Below are 26727 nucleotides of genomic sequence, written 5' to 3' on the forward strand. Positions count from 1 at the left end.
GGGAACAGGCTCTCAGCAGAGTGTAGCTGGGGGGTGCCTGTGGCCGTGAAAGGGGCGGAGGAAGCAGGAATGGGCAGAGGGAAGGGGGGTCAGGCTGTGATGAAGCCCGGGACAGCCTCTCCTGCCCCCCAGGGCACGCAGGAGCTAGAAGGACCTGCGAGTGGACCCGGCTTGGGCAGAAATGGACCAGGCCTTTATCAGCCACTATAACGCAGTTTTTACCTGTGGCTGTCCCTAGGAAGGGCGTGACCTTGGGGGGTGGGGGGAGACAGGTGACCTCTCCCGCAGCTGGGCAGCTTGGCCTGCCCCACTGGAGGCTCTGGGCCGTGCCCACAGGTTTACCTCCGCCTTCCACAGCGCAAAGAGGGTCTTTAAAATCCCAGGTGCTTAGAGGACTCTCTTGCTTTCTGGGGGCAGGGGCGGGGCTCGTGGGCTTCCCATCAGTGGGAAGACCCGTTTCTCTGCTGTTCTCCTGCGCTCCCAGGGGCTGGCTGGGAGAACAGAATGAAACCATTCGCCAGGAGAGGTCCCGAATAGTGTCACTTTTGCTCAGCATGGACAGCAGGAGGACAGGGCTGGAGAATGGGGCGTTGGCACTGGGGGTACTGCCACACCCCTCCCACCCACCCCCCCATGGCACCCAGTCTCTGTCCATGCCACAGTGGCCCCGGAGAGTAAGACCCAACCATTAGAGGGGCCATGGGGGAGAAGCCAGGAGTCACTGCGTCCTGAGACCCCAGGGAGGGCATCAGACCCTCCAAAAACCATCCAGAGAGCGGGAGCTAACTGGCTCCCATTTCTGGGCGCAGGAGGGTCCTGCTCACTTATGCAGCAAAACTTGACTGGGCCCTTTGCTCAGAGCTGCTGACCTGAAGCCGCTGGGGGTGCTCCCGAGGAAGAGAGTGGGGGATCTCGGGCTTCCAGAGGACAGAGTGCAAACCTTGGTGGCCCTGGACTTCGAGTCTGAGCTGAGTGTGGGTGCCCCTGACACACGGGTCACCCCGCCCCCGGTGTTTCAGCAGGTGGTCACGTCCGTGTGGGCCCCGCCTGCTGCAGGGACCAGCGCCGTGACCCTTGGGACTGCTGAGGACGCTGTGGAGTTCTGGAGCTCACTATGCCACCTCTGCTCCAGGTCTGCACTAGCGGCCAAGCAGGGACCGAGTGAAAGTCTTGTGGGTAATTGGATGCGAGTCCTGTTCTGCTTGGTGCTGAAAGTTGGTCCTGAACCAAAAGGAGAAACAGAGTCACACCACCCCCTCTGAGAAGCTAAAACCTCCCGGTGTGCCAAGCACTTGTCTGGCCGCGACCCCCATAAGCTCCCCCCTGTGCCCCTCAGAACAGCACTCTCGATCACCCCACCTGACAGGTGGATGGCAGTGATGCCAGCACACAGGGAGGATGTGACATTGGCCTGAGGTTCCATAGCCAGCTGGGAGGGGGACAAGCCAGGGCTCAGATTGGGGTCTAGCAGACCCTGAAGCCACTGTTCCATCCTATGGCTTTGCCTTAGAGAAGGTGCTGCGTGTGTCCTGGGGCCACAGGTACAGTGAACTTAAGGCCAGCGTCCTGTAAGTGGACATAGTTGCCAGCACGTTTCAGCAGTCCGGGCTCTGGGGTGCCGTAAATCTCCCCCCATTCCTCGCCTTTCTGGTCTTCCTAACAGGGACAGGTTGTCTGGAAAGCTTCAAAACTCAGGGACCACCCCGTGCCGGCATCCCACCACCCCAGGGATGGCTGTTCACCCCCGAGGGAGCAGGAACTCCTGTGTTTGGGGATGCATGACTCTTTGATTCCTAAAACAGTGACCTCCACATCAACCCTCCTCCTCCCCAGACTTGACTCTCTCCACCTCCACCACCAGAATTAACGGCCAAGCCCTGAGCATTTGTGGACACCTTCCACCGTGCCATCACTTGTGGCAGCGCTGGCGTCCCCAAAAGGAGCTGAGGGAATCCACGTGGCTCTTGACATGTGTTTCTCCAGGAGGAGCCCCATCAGAATCTTAAAGCACTAGTGTGCATGCTCGGGGGCCTGAATAAATTGCGTGATCAAGCTCCTCTTAGCCAAGTTCTGTTAACATCTGTTTGTGTGAAGTGCAGCCTTTTGAAAGTGATTTTTCCTCTTTCTTTAGAAAACACCCTTAATTGTAGATTGTGGAGAAATGGCGTGCAGCGGTTACTCTTGCTTCCTTCAAACAGACGTGTTTAAGTAAATGAGATTCCTCTCCGGAATTGAAGCGGGAATGAACCTGATTAACAAGATGTTATCCCGTGTTAGGGCTGTGGGTAGACAGCCCTGTAGCTGGGCCAGAGAGCGCCCTTGCTGCCGCCCGGGGGGGCCCCACGTGCCGGCTCCCGCAGATGGGCTGCTAATGTAATTAGGGATCGTTGTGCTCAATGAGCCATTATTTAAATTAGCTGCTAATTTTCCTATCTATTAACCTGCTGAAAAAGAGACAGTGATATCTGAGAAATGTCCAGCTGCTAATCGCTAACGAGGCGCCTAACTCATTTCTTCTCTTTAATGCAACCTCTTACCTTATTGCGGAGATAAGCAAATGGCTCTCTGGGAGGGGACAGCCCCGGGCATCCTCAGAAGGCAGAGGAGGGACAGACGTGGGGAGACAGAACAGCAGGGTCCACGTGTCAGTTTCCACCAGCGGCGGGACGGACCGATGTTTCAGAGCCCTGCGAGGCTCTCCGCTTTCCTGGCCACACTGGTTTTGTTGCAATTAGGTTCTCTGAGTTGGAGGATATTTGGGGTTTGGGGTGCATGAGGCAAGGTTTGCAGAAGTCCACCTCCCCTAGGTTCTCCCTGGCCTGAGCCACTAGTGGGGGACAAGGTGGGGGGGTGCAGGAAGGAGCCTGTTGCTGCCAAGGCAGCAGAGTAGGAGGAGGAGCCAGCAGGTGGAGGTCTTTATCCATGAGCGATTGTGTATTTTGGGCGGAGGGCGCTCCCAGGAGTGTTTCTGCCCTGGCATCGCAGGCCTGCCCTGAATGCTGGAGGCTGTTGACTTCAGAGTAACCGGGAGCTGGACTAAGTCCTAGGGCATATGGGAGGGCACCAGAACCTCATCTTGCATCCAACTTTGGTTATCCTTGGGTATTAAAGAGAGATGTGTGTGGTTCTTTGGTAGAATAGCCAGGACGTGAGGTTGGCCCGCCCTCGCCATCTCCAGAAGACCTCAGTACTTTGCTCATGGGTATCAGGAGTTTGACCTCTGGAACAGCCTCCCGTTTCTTCCAGATTCTCGGCAGGTGTGCCCTTGTTTCTCCTCCCAGGTGTTGGCTCATGTGTGTCTTTCCCTCCTTGGGTCATGTGAGGAGCAAATGCCTGTTCGTTGCAATCATGAATGGGTGCCATGGAAAAGAGACCGGAAAATGTGTTTGGCCCTCTGGCACCTTACGTGCTCCTTGAGTATGGTATGCCATTGGGAGAGGTAGGCGTCCAGGAAAGACCCAGACCACCAGAAGCAAAATGAGGAAAAGCAGACCCCACAAAATGTGCCATTTTAAACATGAGTGAGCTGTGTCAGGCAAGGCAGGGCATGAGAATAAAGCCTGGCCGCCCCCAAGGGAGGCCTAAAGGGAACATTCCGAAGAAACTGCCAGAGTCACAGAACCAGCCCTTGGCCAGAGGTCCCATGGATGTCACGGAGGTCATGTTGGTGGCTGCCGAGGACTGACCTCAGTCTTCTCTCTCCCTCTGAGATCTGCACGTGGTTTTGGCACCAAGAGTTATGGCTCACCCCCTGAGAGCCTATACCGGGGGCGCAGGTAAGGCACCTGACTGTGTTTGCCTCTCACAAGCGCCCTGTGGGAGCACTCCATCACCCACCTTGTAGGTCAGGGAGCAGCTAGGCACAAGCAGAAGGACTCCGCGCAGATACAGGTCTGTGAGCAGTGGGGTGTGCCTTGATCCCAGGCTCTGTCTCTGCTCAGCAAAGTGGAGAAGCAGCTCTCTGACGTGCAGATGGACTGCCTGTTCATGTTCCAGACCGATCCAGTTCCCACCCACCGGTAACAGGTGCAGAAGGGTGCACCAATGGTTATCAGGATTGTTTCAGGATTAATTTGTAGAGTGGTGTTGTTGCAGGCCTGGGTGGGACTGAGGGCCCTGGAGGGTACTGCTGAAGAGGTACACGTCTAAGAGGGAAGCGTTGGCTTTGGGGGTAGTAGGATTTTCACACATCATCTTGTGACTTCTAGAGCAGATGGTCTAAGATCTTTTTTGCCTTCTTGATCTTCTGTGTATAATTTGTAGGTATAAGCACAGCCTTGTTTTATACTGCATAAACACATTCCTTTGGCCCAGAATACTCAGATCTGCTACTTAGTGTCCACTCAGTGAAAGCTGGTCTGTCCCCCACTTGTATTGTCCACAACTATTGGTTTATTGAGCACCTACTGTGCCCTGGGCGCTGTCCAAGGTGCTGTGAATGAAGAGTGGAACCACACCAGGGCCTGCCCTCCTGCAGGGCCCCCTTGCTGGGGGGTGTCCCCTGAAAAAGACTGTTGGACTCCATCCAATGTGAAAATGGTGCACCATGGGCTGGGGACACAGAATTCCCAGGAATGATGCATAAGATGTTTCCAAGAGCCTGGAGGAAGGAGGTATCTCTATCTGTAGAGGAGCTGAGTGAGAAGGGAGGGGGCGTATCTGCAGAGGTGATGAGAAGAGGGGCCGTATCGGCAGGAGCGATGAGAAGGGGGCTATATCTGGGGGGGCGATGAGCATTGGGGGGGTGGCGGGGAAAAAGGAGGAAGGTGGTGTTTCTGAAGCTTCCAGGAGGACTGGTCAGTGTTGGCCGGTGTGTACAGTCTCCTGAGCAGGCAGAGACCTGCGAGGTCACCGGGGAGCCTCGCCGGCCTGGAGCCTGGACAGAAGCCCAGAGCAGACGGAGAGGGGAAAGGGGGTGAGGGATCCAGACACGAGCGAACTCCTGACGCCTGCCTGTCACGGGGCCAAGGGCAGGAGCTCTCGGGAGTGTGTTGGGTTTTTGCTGATTCTGAGAAGCGACCAAAAATTTGTCCCATTAACTCCTGCCTTCCTGGACCTTCCTGGGCCACTCGACCTGGACCACAGGCAGCTCTTGAGGACGGGCCTGTGGACATTTCGGTCCTCCCTGCGGGGTGCCTAGCTCTGCAGGGCCCGTATCTGCTGCTTTCCCTCCGGAGGGCTGTGTGCTGGCCCAGGGTCAGAGCAGCGAAGCCCAGCGGCCCCTGGAACACAGGCCCTAGCTGCTTGTGTCACACGTTGCTGTTTTCTAAAAGAAACAGAGCACGAGATCCCCCGGCGTAGGGAGGCAAGGGGTCTCGCCCCTCTGGGCGGCCGGCATGTCTGCACCCTGGTAGAAGGCAGGGGCCGTCTTTCTTCAGCACTTCTAAGTCGTTTGCAGTTGTGTTTGGGTGGAGAGAGGTGTTTGGGTGAGGCAAGGTTGAGAGACTGTGCGTGCATCTTCAGTGTCCCTCGAAGGGGCCGAGGGACGTGCTCTGGGGTTAGACCATCATGTGTGTGGACTTGAACCCAAGGAAGCAGGAGGCAATTCTGGAAGTTCAGGATGAAGGATGCTGAGGAGGACCATGCAGGTGCGTGCAGTCAGGCTAAGAAGCGGCCGCACCCAGAGCCTTGGAGGCTCGGTCCTTTCAGAGTGCGTGGGGGGATGTGTATAGGGCCAGGGCACGGAGCTTCTTTCTCTGTGGTCGACACCCCTTTCTGAGGGGAGGCGTGGCTTAGCCGGAAATCAACACACTTGGTGGCTGCTTTTAACACCAGCCCACGGAAGAAGGTGCTGGCTTGTTTGCTGTGCACCTGAAATGCAACCCATGGTCTTGACCCTGGACATCTGTCCCTTGCCTGACTTTGGGCTGCCTCATCTCTTGGGATAATTTCTCTCCCCAGATCGGAGGCTCTGGGAAGCACTGGGGTGGCCAGCTTTGCCGAGCCACACCTCTGAACTGAATTTTCTTGCAAGCCGGCTCCTGCTCCTATTAGCTGGGAAAGAGGGTCATACCAAATGCCAGGAGGGTTTGGAGTTGTCTGTGTGTAAGTTCATGCGGCCTGTATTCCTGTGCAACTTTCTCTGCTTTTGTGCCCCCGGCCTCTGCAAAGGGGGCGTTGTGCATCGTGGTAGAGGGAGGAGCGGGGGTGTGTGAAGCTCTGGGTTCTGGGATGATGCGGAGGCCGTGGGGGGAATGTCTACCCAGAAAGGCCTTGGTCACTGGGGCCGTTATGCCAAGGACAGTAGTCTCGTGTCCTTGTGACCACACTGTATTGCACAGGAGCCTCTGGGGCAGATGTGGGATGCCCCAGTGGCCGGCCTTTCTGCACGTGGCTGCTGGGGGCTGGGCACCTGGAGACCCCAGAACACTCAGAGATGGCGCATTCTCCCGACGTGGGCAGAAGGATGCTCGTGTTAGCATCTAGAGCTTTGATTGTGACTTTTAATGAGCAACAAGATATTCCTCACTGTCGTACAGTTGGTGTTTGGTTTGGTTCTGTATTTTCCGGGTGATCGATGTGTCTTGACACGTACACTGAGCGACGCTGTCTGCTTTTAAAGGCACAGAATCCTCTGATTGGCCTCATGAAGGAGACCCGTTTCTTTTTCTTCTCCATTGCCTCTGCGCTTTCATCCAAGCAACTTCAGAAAAGTTCATCTTGTCTCCAGGAGCTATTTAAGGCTGGACACAGGGTCTCGTGATGAGCTTACGTCCCTTCAGACCTGGGGTCTGCTGTTGGGACAGAAAGTCCTGGTGCCTGACAAGGCGCATTTTGGAACGTCATTCCTGGGATGGGCAAAGGTCCCATCCTTGCCCTTTTACATTGGCTGTTTGTGGTCCTGTGACTTATAAGAAATTTCTATCTGATCTTGTTCCAGTTCCTGGCGGGGCTCCTGAAACCCCAGGAATTCCCCCTGGGGAGAGGACTCATAAAGGCATCTTCTGTGACACCGAGCCGGCCCCTTTGGACCACACCTAAGTGACTTAATGAGCTGGTTCTGGGAAAACCCACAGGATGGGCCAGCGGGGGGTGGGAGTGGGATCTGGCCTCTCTGGGAGCCAGAGGTGCTGGAGGCTGAACCGGTCGCCATCAACGATCTCGTGGAATGTTACCTGGCCCGCGCAACTGACCTGCCCACGGAGCTCGTCTGCCCAGCTTGCCTGCTCGGACAGCTGGAGGCACAGGGTCCCGTCACATCACCGGATCTCTCCCATCAAGCTGGCAGACGTGCAGACGCGCTTGGCGTGCCTCTGCACATTCCTGAGAAATTCAGAGGCAGTCCGAGCCACGTGTGGTTTGGGAGCTCAGGGCTGCTGGGCATCAGCTGTTTGAACAGGGAACCAGATCATTCTGATTCAAGCTGCGTGCTGTCTGAGATACCAGACCTCTCCGCAGGGGAGGGGTTCTGGCCCCCTTTGAGTGACTCTGTGTTAGGAAATGCAGACAGAAGACAGAGGTCTCTTCCTAAAGTCAAGACGCTTAAAGTGGCTTTTATCATCTCGTTATTTAGTGTGTTTTATTTTTTAAAACAAGACTTTATATATTTGAGAGAGAGCACAAGAGGGGGAGAGTTCAGAGGGAGAAGGAGCTTCCCCACTGAGCAGGGAGCTCGATGTGAGACTCGATCCCAGGACCCCAGGATCATGACCTGAGCCTGAGCCTTGGGCAGACTCCTAACCCACTGAGCCACCCAGGTGTCTGCTTAGTGCGTTTTGGATCTCGTCAGTCCCCAGATCCGTCTGCTGCCCTGCAGGTGCTGCGGACAGGATCTTCAGTGGCGAGAAGAGCACCCTGGGAGCTCACAGAGTAGGCTCTGGTTTGAGATGTGATGTCACATTTCTTGTGCCCAGAGCTCCAGGGCAGGGGCTCCCAGGACGATTCCCTGCTATTTCCATGGCCCCCGGCAGGGGAAGGCCCGTGCGCCCAGTATAGCAGGGAAGCAGCCACCAGGCTTGCCGTTGGATGCCTGGCATCCCAGAACCGGGCCTCTGGAGCCCACACACTGCAGGTTCAAGGACACCAACCCTACCTTGTGTCTAGTGTCCTCCTAGCAAGGGCGATGTCACCGTCTTTGATCTTAGCTTTGAGAATTCATTTCGCGGTTCCTCCAGCAGATACCTCACTGTCTGCTCTGGACCCGGCCCAGACGGAGCAGAGAACAAAAGGGCACAGATCCCGGCCCAAGGCCCACACGCTGGCAGACAGGGGCGGCGGGGGGGCAGGGGGCTCCTGCAGCCTGGGGAGTGGTAGGTGAGTTAAGAGAAGGTGCTTGCAGGAAGGCAGCGTGGGTCAGCCCCAGCCCTGCCATGCCCCCGGCGTGGCCGGGGAGGGCCCTCCCCAGCACCTGATTGCCCCGTCTGTGAAGTGGGGGTCATGGTGGTGCTGTCATGGGAGTTAAACAGGCTCGTGTCTCTGAAGCCCGGTGAGGAGCCGCTGGCACATTGTACATGCTGTTCACCGCCCGCTGTTATCGCCGGAGGTGCTGAGCAGCGTGGGCGTGGAGGGAGGGGGTGCCCATGGGCTGGGATTCACTCGGACGGGGGCACTGGAGGCAGAGAGCACGGGTACCCTGCAAGGGCCTTCTACATTGCCACAGACCATGCAGTTGCGGGGTGCGGGGTGAGGCCCCCCTCCGAGCATCTGCACTGTCCAGGGAACAGCTCTGCGGTCAGCATGGCGAGGCGGAGTAAAGTCGGGGCACCATGGACTGGGAGGTTGAGCCAAGGGAGGGCAGGGGAGTGGCGTGCTCTGGCGTATGCTGTTGTAGGGTCATGGTGGCCGGTGGGTGGAGTGGACCCAGGGAGGAAGGAGGGACCCCGGCTGGGCAAGGCAGGCGATGGTCATGCCGTGGGCAGAGATGGCGAGAAGTGGGTGGACGGTGAGTTCAGCCTGGAGGAGGGGGCGCCGCACTTTCCTGATGGGCTGGACCTGGGGCAGGAGGGAGAGGAGCACGGACGGTGTCACCAAGCTGTTGGGCCTGAGCCAATGTGGTAGAGCCCCCGCTGGGGGATTGGAACGTCCGCGAACGCAGCAGGTCTGGGGGTGCCGGGAGTTCCATCCTGGACATGGCAGGCTTGAGATGGAGTGTTTGTTCCCTGGGGTTGCCGTGGTGACAGGCAGACCCGGTGGTCTAACAGTAGAAATGTCCCCTCTCACAGTCCAGAGGCCAGGAGTCTGATGTCAAGGGGGCTGCAGGGCCGAGCTCCCGCTGGGACCCTGGGAAAAATCCGTCCTTACGTCTCCTGGTCCTGGTGGTGGCCGCCGGTCTTCAGAGCACCGTGGCCTGCATCTGACTCTGTCACACGGCCTTCTCCTGGTGTGTCTGTGTCTTCTCGTGGTGTTTTCCTCATGAAGGACACCAGTCCGGTTGGATGAGGGGGTCTCACCTTAACTCAATGACATCTGCAAAGACCCCATTTCCAAGTCAAGCCACATTCACAGGTCCCAGGGCGTTAGGATTTTAGTGTGTCTTCTTGGGGGACATGCTTCAACCCTAATGGACAGCTGTTGGACGTCCCAAGTGCAGGCGTTGAGTAGGGAAGGCCTGGAACTCAGGGGCAGCCTGGGCGGGAGACACAGGGCGTCACGGGCAGGTGGAGGGCCCCGAAAGCCAGGTGACTTCGTGAGGCTGCCACAGGGCTCGTGTGTGTGGTGCCCAGAGGTGGTTGCAGGGCCAACTGGTGGGAACAGCAGTGAGGCTGAGGTGGGCAGGCAGAGACGCTGGAGGAACACTGGCTGTGCCATGTCCTGGAATCCAAGTGAAGACTATATTTCCAGAAGTTTCCAGAAGGACAGAGTGGCTGACCAAGGGACGTCCTGCTGGGTGGGGAGGGGGTGGTCAAGTAAGAGAAGGACTGAAAACACGGACTTTGGCAAAAACTGGGGATTTGACCAGAGTGTTGAGAGAATTCTAGGTAGAAACTTGCCCACCTGGATTTCCTCATCTACGGCTTTTTAAACTTGATTTCCAGCCCCTGGGATTTTATCTGCCTGTTCCGTGTTTACTTCTGTGAAACGTTTCCTTGTGTGTACCGTGGGGTGTGCATCTGGACTTGGGCTGAGGCTGAGCGCTGAACCACCCCCCCCCCCCGACGTGGCTTACTGGGTGTGGGAGCGGGGCAACACTTCAGACAGTGCGGCCGCTTGGGGTCACTGGTCACAGGGAGCAGCGGGTCAAAGCCACAGGAGGTCCCTGTCCACACTCACTAGAATGACCATCAGGAAAACAGCATGCCACACTGGCGGCAGATATGAAGAAAATGAACCAGAGGAACAAGGGACCCATCGCTTGAGGCAGTGTAACTTGGTATCTCTCCTTTGGTGTATTAAAAATACACTTGCTCTGTGATCCATCAAGTTGGAGCCCTAGGTGTCTACCCAAAAAGAATGGAAACAGACATCCACGGAGTGACGTCTATGGGAACGACCGTTAGAAGCCAGAGGCTGGCCCCTCACCCTGTCCACATTGTTACTCCGATAGACTGTCCAGTCCCTGGCGCTCGATTCAGAAAGTACCTGCTTCTGAGAAACAGGAGGGGTGGCCTGGAAAGGGCACAGGACGTGAGCTTTGGGGGATAATAGAAATGCCTGTCTCTTGCTTTGGGTACCACGTCAGAGCCCACCAGTAGAAAATCTAAGATCTCGCATTGTTATCGTATGTAAATTTGAAGTTGTTAAAACCAAGAAGTGACCCGTGTGATGGGTGTCCCGGGGGCTGTGTAGCAGTGCTGAGGGAATGCCAGCTGCCGGGGCTGGGGGCTGGGAGGAGGCTGGGGGAGCATCCTGGGCAGCGCCCCCCACCCCACCTCCCCCACCGCCATCAGGGCTTCCGTGGAGACTGGAAAGGCAGGGAGACAGAGCTGACCTGCAGCCCAGGGGGGGGACCTGGCTCTGCCTCGTCGTGAGTGCTAGTGGCTTAAAAAGGAAATCTCCGTTATTTTGCTGGATTGAGCTTCTTGTAAGGCAAAACGGATCCCCCTCCCTGCTGTAAGCTTCTTAACGGACTATGTTCAGATTTCAGTCTCAAAGCAGCTTTTAAAAAATATATGTCTAATCAATACAGATCTTTTCCAAGTAATACATTGCTCTTGGTGCTTCGTTTTTTGAAAGAATTATTCAACAGTGTTGCCTTATTCAAGTAACCTGATAGTGTCTATTTTTTCCCCTTGCAAATAAAAGCTGCAGATTCTCGTTGACACTGGAAGCAGCAACTTCGCCGTGGCAGGTGCCCCGCACTCTTACATAGACTCGTACTTTGATGCGGAGAGGTGAGTGATGGGGGCGTGGCTGGGCGCGGCCGGGTTTCGGGGCACCACACCCATGCTTGAGAATACACTGGACCAGGAGAAGCCAAAGCTCGATCATTTTGAGGGGGGGGTCTGTGTATATGTGTGTGTATGTGTAGCTGTCTGTGCCTATGGTTGTGTGTACCTGTGTATGTGTAGAGATCTGTGTGGAGGTATATACGATTGTGTGCATATTTGTGTGTGTGTATTTGTGTAGACATCTGTGCATAGTTGTGTATTGTGTATATGTGTGTATGTAAATATTTGTATGTATGTGTAGGTATTTGCATGTGTTTGTGGTTGCATATGTGTTTGTGTGTATGAGTATATATCTATGTATATGTATAGATATCTGTTTATGTATGGTTGTGTCTGTATTTGTGTAGATATTTACATTTGTGTATATGGTTGTGTGTATATTTGTGTGTATGCATATATGTATGGTTGTGTGTCTGTATTTATATAGATATTTACATTTGTGTATATGGTTGTGTGTATATTTGTGTATATGCATATATGATTGTGTATATTTGTAGATATCTGTGTCTGTGTATATGGTTGTGTATAAATGTATAGATATCTAATATGTGTATATGGTTGTGTGTATATTCGTGTGTATGTGCATATGGTTGTATATCTCTGTATATATCTGTGTATATGAGTAGATATCTGCATATGTGTATCTGGTTATATGTATATTTGTGTGTATGTGTATATAATTGTATATATGGATAGATATCTACATATGTGTATATGGTTGTGTGTATATCCATGTGTTTGTGTGTATGGTTGTATATCTCTGTAGGTATATGTTTGTACATATGGTAGATATCTGCGTATGTGTATATGGTTGTTTATATTTGTATTTATGTGCGTATCGTTGTATATCTCTTTAAGTATATTGGTATATGAGTAGATATCTGCATATGTGTATATGGTTGTGTGTATATTTGTGTGTCTGTGTAGACATCTATGTATATGTAGATGCCTGTGTCTGTAGATGATCATGTGTATATTTGCATGTATATCTATATTAGTGTGTATGTGTAGCTAATTTGCATATGTAAATATGGTTGTGTGCATATTTCTGTGTGTAGACATCTGTGTATATGTCGATATCTGTATGTGTGGTGGTGTGTCTTTGTGAATGTGTATATGTTTGTGTATATCTGTAGCTGTGTGTGTGTGTGGTCTTGTGTTTTTCTGTGACTGGTGGATCTGTCCGGGTGCCTGTGTGTATGAGTTCCTTCCGGGGGAGTCCATGGGAGGATTTTCCTAATAGCTGTGGTGCGTGCTCCTGACCTTTACATCCTGAAAATTCAAGCCAGCTGGACGTTGTGTGGTTCACCCGACCGCAGAGAGCACACCAGCCTTTCATGGTCATTGAGGCCTCCAGTCGTAAGCGGCGGAGGGCTGGAGTCGGGAAACGGGCATTTGGTAGAAACATGAGGCTGTTCTGGGCAGCGGCTTGGGTTCTTCGAAGCTCAGTCGTGGTCAAGGTGTGGTTCATTAAAACCACTGCCATGCGAGGAGGGTTTCTGGTGCCTGGAATCTGTGGCTTGCGTAGTAAGGCCCATTGAGCACTGAGGCCTAGGACCGGGCTCCAGGCCTCTGTTACAGGGCTGTGAGGCCACAGTGGAGCCCGGCCAGCGGTCTCTGCGTGCTCTGGGCCTCAGAGAGCCCGAGGTGGGCTCCGGACATAGCTGCCAGGGCCTCCTGGCAGCATTCGGTTCCCGGAGAGCCCGTGGGGCCAGAGCCACTACCTTCTGGTTGCATGTGTTGATTTCACATCCGTGCTTGTGACCGGAAAGTTGAAACAGATAAAACGAATAAGCCGACAGGTGGCTTGCTGTCCAGGGTCTCCAGCTGTTGCCTGACCCAGAGCGGCCCCAGTACACTCCCTGCTCACTTGCCTCGTCCACAGTCTCTGTTCCAACAAATCCCAGCGAATAACGGCTGGGAAGCTTCTGGAAATAGCGGGCAACTTTCCCAAGGCAGTCTAGCTGGCCCTGTGCAGAAGTGCCCGTCTCTCTTTTCCTGGGAATGTGTCTTGGTCTCCCGTTTGATAGGGCAAGAGGTGTGGTCTCCTGTGCGTGCAGCAGGAGGATGGTGGGAGCAGGTGCGAGACAGGCCTCCTGGGGCCCCCACACCCCCACTTGCCCCTCCTCCAAGAGCCTGTAGCTTAGCGTATGACTCACTGTATTGATAACATAGTAATGCCATCGTGGACATTCCGAATGAGCTTCCCGGCCAGGGATATGTGCAGTGGGAGCAGGGCTATTCCCTGTGTGTGCAGGAGGTAAGGGGCTACTCTCTGCCCCTCCCTGTCCTGATGGGTGGTCCGCCCATGTCCTCTGCCCCCGACAGTCCCCCGTCCCCAAGTTGCTTGCTCTGGACTACTTCGTCATGGAGCAGAACTTCGAGTTGGTCCTGACCTTGATTTTACTCGTGTAGCACAGGAGGGCCAGGAGGCCAGGAAGCTTCTCCACATTCCAACTTCTAGGTCTGCATTCGCAGACCATCAGCTCCAGAACGCTGTTTTTCGAGCCAGTACTCTGTAATGCCCTGAATGGAAAGCAAAGGCCATACATAGCACTTGGCTCGTACCTAAGTCTAGACGCCCTGCTGTCGCACTGGGGAGAATGAAGAGAATGGTTGTCAGTACCGCGATACGGGCACACTCTGGGTCGACAGTGGGGGGTCGTGAGTGTCCCCAGGACCTTGCAGCACCCGGTGCAGACTGATACAAGGGGGTCGAAGTAGACTCAGACCCCCCCCCCCCCCAGAGCCGCTTGGGTTGGGGACAAGATTTTCCAAATAGATGAAGGATCTTGGTAAAGTTTCCCCCCAATTTAGTTGCATTTCTGGAAAATGCAATGTGTGTTCAAAGTATGTAAAAAGTGTTACTTTGGTGGCAAAGCAGTCCCTAGCCCTACGTCTTTTCCATTGTAGGGCGATGGTCCCCACATGTCTCCAGTGTCCCAACACCTACCGTGGGGCCCAGAGCACACATGCTTGGAGCTCGGCTGTAACTTTAGTGGCTTTTCTTCGTAGTTCTGCCTTTCATTGCGGATCTGCAGACACACGAGACACAGTGAAGCCAAAGCGGGGGAGAAGGGTATAGTCATGTTCAGCTCAAGTGTGTGGATTTACCCACAGGATGAGTATTTCCTTCCCAGTGCGTAAGCAGCATTTCCTTGGCATACACCCTCAGCCAGGGGGCGAGAGGGGCCGAACAGCACTTTGCAGGCCAGTCACGCATTTGCCGTGCAGATGCAGTTACGGAAACATTTGAGGGTGAGTCATAGCATTACAAATGCTGTGTACGATGGCAGTGAAGATGTACAGTATTTGAGGGACTATAGGCTCCCGGTGTCTTATTTACCTCCTACTCTGTTCATGGTTTGGTTGAACAGTGGTTCTCCTTCAGGCTTCAGTAGGGCAGGTCTTTTTTTCTTTTTTTTTTCTTTGACTCCCCACTGACTGAATGGGGAGCCCGATATAGGGTTTGATCCGAGGACCCTGAGATTGTGACCTGAGCCAAAATCAAGAGTCGAATGCCCAACCGACTGAGTCACCCAGGCGCCCCAGGACATGTCTTTCTAACTTACCTGCTCAATACTCTGGTTTCTCTTCAGATCGCATAAATCTTTCACCTTTTACTAACTTACCTGCTCACCTTGCTGGCTGGGTTGGTGGTCAGGTGGCAGTTGTTACTGTTTTTCATCCTTAAACATGCAGCTTGGTTTAATGTGAAAACTTGTGGCTCCCACGATGGTGAAGCCTTCCTTTCTTCTAATTCTGTAAGAGAGCCGAGGGACCTCTGCCAGCTTTCTGAGCACTCGGGGTTCTCTTGGGTGCCCCGTGTGTGAGCAAATAGAGAAATAACAGAACCAACCAGCAGGCAGGGGGTGCCCCAGGCTCTGTCACCCAGACATCAGTCCACCTTCTTTGTTCCCAGGTGTTGCTGAAAGGTCTTTAGGGCCGGTAAGATGCCACCCACATTTTGGACCCCTGGCCTTCCTTTTAAGAGAACTATTCTTACCACAGGCTTGTCAGGTATCTTAACCGAATCAGATGGGAAGCATCGCATTGCTGAGTTTGCGGCAAGTTCTGTCCCATCAGCTGTGTCCCTACAAAGAGGGGTGCTTTGCAGATTAGGTACCTGCTCAGATTTGTGTTAACTATTTTTTCTCTCCCTTCCTCTGTTTTTATATCCCGTGCTTCTCACACGCTTCTGTTTGACTCAAACTTATTTATTTATTTTAAAAAAAGATTATTTATTTGAGAGAGAGCATGTGTGCCTGAGCAGGGGGAGGGGCAGAGGGAAAGAGAGAAGTAGACTCCTCACTAAGCAGGGAGCCTGACTTGGGACTCAGTCCTAGGACCCTGGCATCATGACCCGAGGCCAAGGCAGATGCTGCACTGACTGAGCCACTGGGGCGTCCCAAACATGGATCTAATATTGTGAAGATAGGAACGTTTTCTGTAAAATGGTGCATTGCTGATTTGCATATGGCTTCCAGCTGACTTTATGATTGGCATAAGGTGTATGCTTTCCACCGTCGTATTTAATGGAAGCCAGGAGAACGTTCTCACTTCCCATCTCCGTTTCCGACAGAGGGTTCTTTTCTGAGATGCAGCTCCCTGCCCTGTGATGCTTCTGTGTTTGCTTGTCCCTCTGATCTCCCTGAGTTATAATAAGGTTTCTGGTTGGGTTTGTCAGCTCTGATTCCAGTTCCCCAGTCTTTGGATATTCAGGTTTTAATGCTTCCTGAAACATTTCCCAGTAATTGGAGATTTGGCATGGGGCTCTTTGACAAGAGCTCTTTGATTTCTGGAATGAGCCTCCAGGCTCCATTAATCCTTTGTGTGGCCTCTCCTCCCATCGGAGGCCCTCTTTTCATGGTGGCGAATGTTCCAATGAGTTTCTTCATGGCAGAAAGAAGATTGTGTGTTTCTTTAGATGTCCTTCTTTTTTAGCCAATAAAACAGCCTCCGGCCAGTTGGTTTGATAAAAGATCTGGTATACTCGTCCCCCGACCTTCTGTTAGACTATCCGGGGAAATACTCCCATCTGGGTCAACACACAAAGAGTAGTCGTGGCGAGGGGGCAGTTAGTTTCCTCAAATGATGCTTGTGAGTGGGGGTAGGATGTTAGGGTATTACCAGGTAGCCTCCTTAAGGGGGCCGAGCTGGGCGCGTCTCTCCTCAGGCCGATGGGCCGTATGTGTGCCTGATGGTTGATTGTTCCTCAAGCCCACGTTTGTTTGCTTGTCCCGGAGGGGACTGCTGGCGCCCACGAGCGTTGGTCCTTGTTGGGCATGATGGCGACTCTCCAGGCTGGGCAGGCTGGTGGAGCGGCCACTGGGCCTTCAGTGGCCCCATCCACTCTGGTCTGGTCACTTCTGGAGCCTTCCAGAACCTTCCAGGGACCAACTTGGGCCAGTCTGACAACCCTGAAGGTAGGTTCCAACCCGCCCCCCAAATGCAGGAGAGCCCCTGGGTGCATTCTTCACCAGACTCCTCGTTCCCTGGGGGGCAGCAGACCCCAGGACTGTGACTTTTGCCCTCCCACCTGCTGTTCTCACGTCCTCCGAAAACAGTAGTGGTTCCTTTTAAAATAAAATGTCTCTGGCTCTTTTCTCCCCTGTTCATTGATTTCCCCTTTCAGTCCTGTGTATCCTCAACACTCTTCCCGGAGGCAGAATGCCTTCTGAACTTGGTTCGAAGTGATTTTGTTGCTGAGTGGACTTCGTCCTGGCTACCCGTGTCCCCGACCGACGGCTGTTCCTGAGAACCCAGAACGGGAGCCGCAGGACGAGCCAGTCCGGGGTTTTCTCAAGATCGTAATTAATGCGCAGAGCAGTTGCGAGCCAAAGCATTTTAGTGCCAACAAGGGGGATGTTAGAGTCACGAAGATGGGGGAATACTTTTTTTTCCCAATTCAATGCGGGAAACTCTACATCGATAGCCCTCAGATTTACTTACGATTCATCACTGGGGCTTTTGCCCTTGGAGGCTTAGCTCAAGGAGCTCAGAGAGGAAGCACTTACTTTTCCTCTCGCCTTATCGAGAACTACGCTTTCTACCAGGGTAGCTGCAACCACGTGGGTATTTCAATTACCGAGCACTGGATGGAGTAAGCCTACCTCTCCAGTCCCTGTACAGTCGTATTTAGTGCTCAGGACGCCCCTGCTTACCATACTGGCCGGCATAGGGTACGGGATATTTCCGTCAGGGCGGCTGGTTCTGTTGGACGGCGCTGCTCTGGAAGGCCGGAGAACTCTGCCTTTAGAAACGGAGAGGCCCCCCGCCCCCATGGCTCCCCTCCCCGACGGCCCCTCACCGCCTTAACCGAGTTGTACAACAGACTAGCCCCTTCCCGTGGGGACGCTCGGACTTCCGGATGAGACGGTTTCTGGTATTCAGTACAAGTAACGCTGTCAGAGCATTTTCAGGGAATTAACTTTTTTTTAAAAGATAGATTTATTTATTTATTTATTTATTTAGAGAGAGAGAGAGAGCATATATGTGAGCAGGGGGAGGGGCAGAAAGGGAGAGAGGATGCCAAGCAGACTCCCCATGGAGCGCGGGGCCCCACTCAGGGCTCCATCCCACAACCCTGAGATCACGACCTGAGCCGAAAGCAAGAGGCAGACGCTCAACCGACTGAGCCGCCCAGGCGCCCCAGGGAAAAAATTCTTGCACTTTCTAGTAGTTGTTCACAGACGGAGTAAAGGCAGCAAGTGTTCGGATAATTATGATAGTACCAGGTGTTTTTCTTGTGCACCTGCTCTGTCCCAGGGTTTGTTCTAAGTGCTTTCCAGAGTTCACTCTCTTGGTCTTCAGAATTAACCCCACGGGATGTGGTACCGCGCGGTCTCCTTTTCCCATTGAAGCCATAGAGGCACAGAGAGGTTAAGTAACCTGGGCTGGAGTCACACAGCTGAGCAGTGGAACTGGTGGTTGAACCCGAGCTGTGTAACATCAAGGGCCTCTTGTCTCTGCGAGTGGCATCAGAGTGTCCAGAGGGCTTGTCCCCATGAGGGGACAAGCAAGCTGGTCGGGGTAGTATAGGAACCTCACGGTCTACACCCACAAGGCTGCTTCGGGCGCTTAGACATGAGCAGTTTCTAATGAGTGTTCTGTAGTCTGGGCAGAGTAAAAATAAATCAGCTTCTCCCAAGGAAGTCGCTGCACTTTGGGCTGTATCGGGGAGAGAACGAATCTCTGCAGCCAGGAGCTGGCAAACGAGACCCCCCGGCCACCTCCAGCCTGCTCCTTCTGTTAATAAAACTTTATTAGAATCCAGCAGCGTGCATTCGGTCAGTTTCCTCGCTGGCTGCTTCCGCATTACACCCGCAGGGCTGGGGAGACGTAACAGAGATCATGGAACCCACAGAAGGTGGAACTAGTTTGCTCAGCCCTTGATGGAAAAAGCGTGCTGACCCTGGGCCAGATCCTGTTCTCTGCCCATTTCAGAACAGCCTTTTCTGTGAGCGGTGGTGTATTTGTACACACGAGGAATGACCCCAGATGGTCCAAAGTCGGGGTTCTCATTGCTGTTCAGCATACATGCGGATAGCCCCTGTCTCACACCAGATACATTTGACTCGGTGCTGGCAGTCAACGTGGGACAACAGCGACCCTCTGGTCTCCTGCTTCTGTGACCTGACGGCCCTGCCTGTGGGACTTCTGATGGGCGGGCCCCCAGCACTCCGTGTGCCCAGACCCGTCCCCTGTCACTCTCTGTCTGTGTCTGCCCTTGCCAGGAGACACACGCATGCGCGGTGTCCCCTAATGCTGCTGTCCCTTTAAGATCGTGGCCGAGTGAACTAAGGTGGTAAATACTAAAATTAAGCAGTCTTCATATTTTGTATCCCATTTTGAAGTTCACATAAATCAAATTTCTCCAAAATGTGTGTGCCAGACGTTGAAAGAATCACATATTTGTTCTTTATTTTTTATTTTTTAATATATTTTTTAAATGTCATTTATTTATTTGACAGACAAGAGTGCATAAGCATGGGGAGGGGCAGAGGGAGAGGGAGACATACACTCCCCGCTGAGCAGGGGGCCCAATGTGGGGCTTGATCCCAGGACCCAGAGATCATGACCTGAGCTGAAGGCAGATGCTTAACTGACTGAGCCCCCCAGGCCCCCAAGAATCACTTTTTCCCCCTGATTATCAAAGCTATGTGTGCAGAAATTCCAGATGGGCCTGACCACAAGGCGAGTCTCCCTCCCAAATCCCAACCCCCAGAGGGAACCACCGAGAGTTCTTCAACCTTATTTCTGCGTCCTTGAAAATGACTTTGTAAATAGCATTCTTTGGCATTCTGGGAATGAGGTCTACCTAATATTCCATCATTGGGGGGCACTATACTTTTACTGAATGGTTCCCTTTCTGCTGGGCATTTAGGTTGTTCTCAACTGTTTGCTGTTTTAAAACATAATGACTGTCTTTGTCCCTGAATCTCCGTCTTGTATCTCTGAGTATTTCTTTAGGATCAGACGCTCAGAAGTACCGTTACTGAACTAAAGACTGTTAACATATTTAAAGCTTAAGAGCTGTGCCCCCCAACGAAGAGGTCAGACCATCTTTGACTTAACTGCCTTCTGGACCCCTGGCAAGACTGTACTAGTTCGAACAGTCCTACGACACAGACTTGGCATTCAAAGGCTCAGTGTGAAAACAGTGAATGAAAACCTCAGGCAAACGGTAGCACTGGACAAGTGATCTGCTTGGTGAACGGATATCTCTCTGGGAATTTGGCAGTTTTCCTAGAGTGAGTGTGGTTGGAATGCTCAGATATTTGCCCAGAGACATTCTCTGGGTCCCGTCCTCTAATTCAGCAGAGTTTTCAAACTCAAGTGGTGTAGAAATTACCTTACAGGCTTGGACATCCCAGGGCCTTGACACCTGCTGTCCTTTGTCCAGAGCATCCTTCCCATGGGGCTCATCGTCTTCAGGCGGGTCTCCCACAGAGGTGGCTGCACTGGAGAGGCCTGGGTGACTGCCAAGTCAGTGCCCTTACCCGCACTCCCACTTTATTCCCTGGGCAGTCCTTCCACTTTACCACTGCCTAGAATGGAATTTTATGTATTTCTTTGTTTACTGTCTGTCTCTGAAAGCCCGAGGGCAGAATTCTCATCTGCCCTGCCTGTGGTCTGATCTCCTTCACATGACTCTGTTTAAGCTGGTCTTACCATAGGGCACGTAGGACCGCAGACGGTGTCACAGGGATTCGTGTCCCTACAGGCCCCTAGCGGCACCCCTCCCCCATATTTGGAGACAGCCTGGAGAAAGAGGCTGTGACATCAGGAGGCAATGTGAGCCCTGAGGAGGAAGGCGTGGGGGTAGTCTTTATTTGTCACATTGGCTGTGGGTGTGACGTCGAAACCTGAAGGTCCCTCCCTGTGTCATAGAGCAGCAGTGCGGGGCCCCTGCAAAGGCAGATGTGGTTAAGTAAGTTATGGCCCCCCCCCCCTTGGGTAAATGTTAAACTCGGGGCTATGTGCCGACCCCAGAGCTGCCTGCACACTTGGCATGGAAACACCACCCAGATGTGAGTGAGGCTGGCTAGTGCAATTGCCCACTGAGTCAACAGAATCGCCGTTAATGATGAAGAATTGCATGTGGGCGCTTTCCTGTGCTCAGGGGAGCGGTCATGGCCACCGTGCCTGGCCACCTCGTCTAGACGCGGTGCGCGGCTCCAGCCCCAGGCCTTGTCTCTTCCTTCTCCAGGTCAAGCACTTACCGCTCCAAGGGCTTCGATGTCACGGTGAAGTACACGCAGGGAAGCTGGACGGGCTTCGTGGGAGAGGACATCGTCACCATCCCGAAAGGCTTCAATAGCTCGTTCCTCGTCAACATCGCCACTATCTTTGAGTCCGAGAATTTCTTTCTGCCTGGGATCAAGTGGAACGGCATCCTGGGACTCGCCTACGCTGCTCTGGCCAAGGTGAGGCCGGTCTGGGGTCGAAGTAGGACCAAAGCTGGGACGAGTTGGGCAGTTGGGGGGAGGGGGTCCCAGCTGCCGGAGACGACGCTGGTCGCTGAGAGTCACGTGGTGGAGACCAACCGTGGTCACCCAGTGAATTATGTTTCTAGGCATCTTGAAACTTTAAGGTAATGGTGAATCCGTTGAACCTTCCTGCCACGATGCACTCATAGCATTAGTTTCATTTGTCTTTGTTTTTTCTTATTTTACTTCTGTAGTTTAAAAATGTGAACAGAATCCGAGTCACTTGAATTTTGGCATCGACCCATTTTTTTTTGGGGGGGGGGGATTAAAAGAAAACACACTTATTAGATTCATACGTTCTCACAAGGATGGTGGAGCCTGTGGCCGGCCCTGGAGCCTCGGCCAGGGAGACACCCCACCAGGGAGAGAGCCTCGTGCTGCTTCCCCGTGGGTGCAGACACCCCAGAGGGGCCACCGGAGCCCGGGGAGGGCCTGAAAGCGTGTCCCAGAGACCGCAGGCCAGTGGCCCAGGAGGCCCCCGAGGGGAACGTGTGCAGCCCGTGCTCTCATCCGCATCGGAACTTGCACAAAATGGGAAAGACGGGATCTGCAAACTTTTGGACTCGGCCAGCCCAAAGGGAGTGACGTTGGTGTGCCTGGGTGGGGAGGCAGGCTGGGGAGTCTCCCCCAAGAGAGGAACAGGGTCAAGCGGATGAAATACCAGGGTGCGTCCTGGAGCAGAGCAGAAGGCGGTCACCCCTCCTGGCCGTCCTGGGCCCTGCATCTTGCCCTCTGATTGGTCAGCGCTCAGCTTGCAGCCAGAGAAGTGTGGACGGAGCAGAAGCAGGTTGGAGGGGCTGCGGAGCCCGTCCTGGTCCATGAGGATGCTCGGGGGAAAGCCTGTTTTCTCTCCCACAGGGATGTCCGTCCCGGCCCCAGCTCACTAGTAATGGTGCACGGAGGGGCGAGGTGGGGAGCGGGCGGCAGGCAGGGGAGTTCCTGAGCCTAGGATTCTTTTCTTTTCTTTCTTTCTTTTTTTTTTTTTTTAAGATTTTATTTATTTGAGAGTGAGAGGGAGTATGAGGGGGGAGAAGGTCAGAGGGAGAAACGGACTCCCTGCTGAGCTGGGAGCCCAATGCAGGACTCGATCCCGGGACTCTGGGATCATGACCTGAGCCGAAGGCAGTGGCTTAACCAACTGAGCCACCCAGGCACCTCCGAGCCTGGGACTCTTAAGGAGCGAGAGGCCTATGAGACAGGCGGGCTGAGGACATCCCAGGACTTGGTTCCCTGGGTTCTGGTGACCTGTGGGTGGCCACGTTCTCCCATTTTACGGATGTGCAGACTGAGGGTCGGAGAGGTTTACCCTCCTCGCCCAGAGCCTGGGGGGCTCTGGAGCCCCTTTCTTCTCAGTACCATAGGGTGAGCTTAATATGAACTGTGTAGACTCATTTTAATAACACACATTCCTCGGTACAAGTTCATAGACAGTGTGACCGAGGACAAAACATTGCTTTGTTACCTGGCTCGGACGGGGCAAGGTATGAGCATGGTTGGTTTCGTGCTGCTTCTCGGGGGGACGGCAGAATAAAGCTGACTTGCCTGCGGTGGATAGTACTGAAAATAAGCTTCCTTGCAAATAATGACTTCTGGGTCCCCAGGGTGGCCAGGCTTGCCACACGACCTTCTTGTGTGTGGAATTCTGAGATGACGGCGACTGGCTTCCTGTCCCAGGTTTGGGGAGATGGTCAGGGCATGGGTAGGGCGCTGTGCGTGGCTGGATGTGCGGCTTGGTGGGCCAGAGCGGCTGCGGAACTGGTTGGCCGAGCCCTCAGGGGTGGCCACGGCGCGTGGCGACCCCAGTCCGTCACGATGCTTCCCGCCAAGGATTCCCACTGAGGCTGTGCCTCAGACCCTGCCTGCCAGGGTCTCACACCACAGATGCCTGTGTCCAGCGGCACGCCCACCAGCTGGGCTCTCTCGGGTTGACCTTGGTACCTGTATGTTTTCAAACCTCCAGAGGGAACCTGAGGAATGACTGGGCAGAATCCTAATAGATCCCTTACTGCGGGCCAGGCACTGTTGCAAGGCTTTTGTGTGTACTGGCTCATCGAAGCCCCAGGAGCAGCTCCGGGAGGCTACTGTTTCCCCGTTTCACAGATAAAGAAACAAAGGAACCGGTCACATGGGGAGCAGGTGGCGAAGCCAGAATTCAGTCCCAGGCGGTGTTGCCTTTGCTGCCTCCCGCGCAGGTGGCCAGGAGGACGGCGGCCGGGCCAGTACCACGCCCAGCCCCCTTCGGGTCCGTCGGCCCCCGGGACGCCAGCGCACACGCGGTGGGAGGATATGGTGCCCGGTCCTGCCAGAGAGGCCACAGAAGCCGGAGGAGGCCAGACGCAACTGAGTTAAATAAATGAGAAGCTTTGTGCTTGCTCTCCCCAGAATTACAGTTTTCGTTCTTACGGGCAATAAATGATAGTCCCGATGCTGACTGCCGGTCGTCCGAATCTGCCCGGCAACGGGGCCACGACAAGTAAATTTCCATCAGGAACCAACATCTCTGAGTGATCCGTATCCCCGGTTGTCAAACCCAAAGTCTGTGCACAGGTCCCTGACTGGTCCTCGGGACCTGCAGGCCTGGAAGCCCACCCCCGGCGCAGAGCTGTGCGCACACGGAGTTCTGGAGACATGGGGTGCCCTGCGTGAGTGCTGGCTCTGCGGAAGGAAAGCATAGGCCACTTAGGTCCACTGAACTATGGTAGCTGGGAATCGGGGACTTTTCAAGCTCAGGGACGCAGGACTGTCCTTTGCTGCTGCTCTTCTTTTGCTCCCCGGAGCTCAGCAGAGTCTGGGGTCTGAGAGGTCTCAAGCTTAGCACCTGGCGTGTGGCAGACGACCGTGGCCTAGAGAGGTGAAGCACGTTTTCTGAAGCCACGAAGGCCACTCCCAGAGGCGCTTCTCTCCTGGCTCACGCTGAGATGGGAGCCCACCAGCCCCGTTGGTGACCCACGTCCACGCCTCGTGCCTGCCTCAAAGGGCGTCGTGGTGATAATGTGACGACGTACCAGCAGCTCTAGAAATAGTGTCTTAGGTTTGCGTCTCTGCCTTGCGCAGGGACCGCACGGATCTTCTCTGTCTCCTTCCGATTTTAGAAATACTATCTTATTTTTCCAGCAGAGCCACACAGACAGGAAAACATTGCGTAATAGGAGGGTCTGTTGCTGGTTTTCGAATTACTGCCCTTGAACAGATGCTTGTTTCCCCATGAAAACAGATATGAAGAAAACCAGGTTTGGACCCCATGCCCCGTGTCAACTTCGGCTTGGTCCTCATCTCTGCCATGAGTCATGGGGCTGCTGTCCTTGTGTCTCCTACAGCCGTCAAGTTCCCTGGAGACGTTCTTCGATTCCCTGGTGGCCCAAGCAAGGATCCCCAACGTCTTCTCCATGCAGATGTGTGGGGCGGGGCTGCCCGTGGCTGGATCTGGTACCAACGGAGGTAGTCTTGTGGGTATCTTTTAGTCCTCAAGGGGGGAAAAATATCACAAATGAATCGGGCAGCTTTTCTGTTTTGTGAACACCCTGGTGGAAATGCTAGACACAGATGTATACATCAGTACTGTGGAATTTTGATCGCCCTTCTTAAAGAACCTTTAAAAAGAATGGGTAAAATTAGGTATTATTTTTATCTTTTCTAATTATCCTGCCAGCCAGAAGCTGATTCTCATTGCTTCCCCCAATTCTATGAAAGCTTTTTAAAACGATTTCCTAGAAAAATTGTGGCAGGTGGGAGAGGGGCGGGTGAGGACCGGTGAGGGCGTGGCCGGCGGGCCTTACCCAGGGTCGGTCCACTGGTTGGAGGAAAGTCTGGCAACTTCCTAATCTGGTGCTGAGACAGGGACACCACTGTGTCCTTTCTCTGCACAAGTGCGTACACGTACACACACACAGCAGGAAGTTTTCTAGTGAAACACGATCAGATCAAGGCCACCAGCTCTGTGGATGTACTGAGGCTGAGTGTCCCCTCGATGGACCCTGCCCCGCCGCCCCGATGTCTCAAATGAGAATTGACAAGGACAGCGCACAAGAAGGGCCCCTCGGGGTGGGTGCTGACAACCCCCTAGTTGTCCAGCTGTGAGAAGCAGACACGCAGCTGCTTTCATTTGCTTACACTACACCCGATCTGAATACCTTACTTATCCCCATTTTCAGGACAGAGGACAGCCTAGGATATGTGGGGCGATGTTTTATAGTTTTGCACCATCAGATTTTGATTAGGGACGCTCCTTTGTCTGCCTTCCATGCAAACGTGTGAGACCATTGAGTCTTCCTCTGTCTTCTGAGGAACTGAATTCTTGTCCGACAGTGTTCTGCCTCATTCGATGGGGGGGTACATCTTGGTGTGATAAGGCTAGAAATGCAGGGCCATCCTTTGCAGAAGGGAGACCACCAGAGCATCTGGAACAGACGAGGGCACAAGACTGTTTGACCTTTGGATACATGGCCCCCAGATGTTCCCTGTTTAATTTCCAAGCATCTGTGTTTTGTAACATCATCGTAAGACGTGGATGGGCATTCTGATTGTATGCATCTCTGTGTAACCTGTGACTATGCCTCCGTATTTGTTCTCTTATACCTGTAAATGTTTTCCTTCTCAGGTCCTGGGTGGAATTGAGCCAAGCTTGTACAAAGGAGACATCTGGTATACCCCTATTAAGGAGGAGTGGTACTACCAGATAGAGATTCTCAAGCTGGAAATCGGAGGCCAGAGCCTGAATCTGGATTGCAGAGAGGTATGCACATCGTGACCTCTTTGTGTCACTTTAATACTGTAGCTGGGACCGGAATAGGAAATTAGAAGGTATGGGGGGGCACCTGGGTGGGGCAGTCACTTAAGTGTCTGGCTCTTGGTTTGGCGCAGGTCGTGATCTCAGAACCCTGGGATGGAGCCCTAGGTTGGCTCTGTGTCCCGTGGGGAGTCAGCCTGGAGTCTCTTCAGTCTCTGCCCCACCCCAGCCCCCGCCACAAGCATGCACGCTCTCTCTCTCTCTCTCTCTAAAATAAATAAATAAATCTTCAAAAAAACCCCAAGAAAACTAGAAGGCACATTACAAGATAAATCAAAGATCCATACATTAAAAGTGATCGGGCCTTTTTGTATGATAATGAACTCCTCCTTCTAGAAGACTTGCTTCCTTCCAGTCACTCAGCTTCATATGGAAAAAAAAGCATAAACCTGCGTGTGCAAAGAACACTGTAGAGCCCTGTTCGCCGTTCCCCTGGGCTTGATGGTTCCAGGACTGTGTTTCAGAGGTTGGAAGAGCAGGTTTTTAATCTGTGCAAGGGAGAAAACGGGGCTACAATTAAGCAAAATGAAACTCAAAGAAAACCATCCGCTTTGCCTTCTGTTCACCCCTCCACCGCCACGCCCCTCTCCCTCCAGGACAAGTCATGCTCTGCAGAGCAGCA

The 26727-nt window shown here is 53.6% G+C and overlaps 1 protein-coding gene across 1 annotated transcript in view; it reads left to right on the forward strand.

Moving 5' to 3' along the window:
- Window positions 1–26727, forward strand: part of BACE2 (beta-secretase 2) — an 85148-nt gene that overhangs the window by 24680 nt on the left and 33741 nt on the right. Inside the window, exons 2-5 of the mRNA XM_059164762.1 lie at window positions 11182–11270; window positions 21040–21256; window positions 24637–24765; window positions 25917–26051. Coding sequence (XP_059020745.1) covers window positions 11182–11270; window positions 21040–21256; window positions 24637–24765; window positions 25917–26051 — 570 coding nt within the window. The remainder of the gene's footprint in view (window positions 1–11181; window positions 11271–21039; window positions 21257–24636; window positions 24766–25916; window positions 26052–26727) is intronic.

This window comes from Mustela lutreola, chromosome 2, assembly GCF_030435805.1.
Source record: "Mustela lutreola isolate mMusLut2 chromosome 2, mMusLut2.pri, whole genome shotgun sequence".
NCBI classification, from domain to species: Eukaryota; Metazoa; Chordata; class Mammalia; order Carnivora; family Mustelidae; genus Mustela; species Mustela lutreola.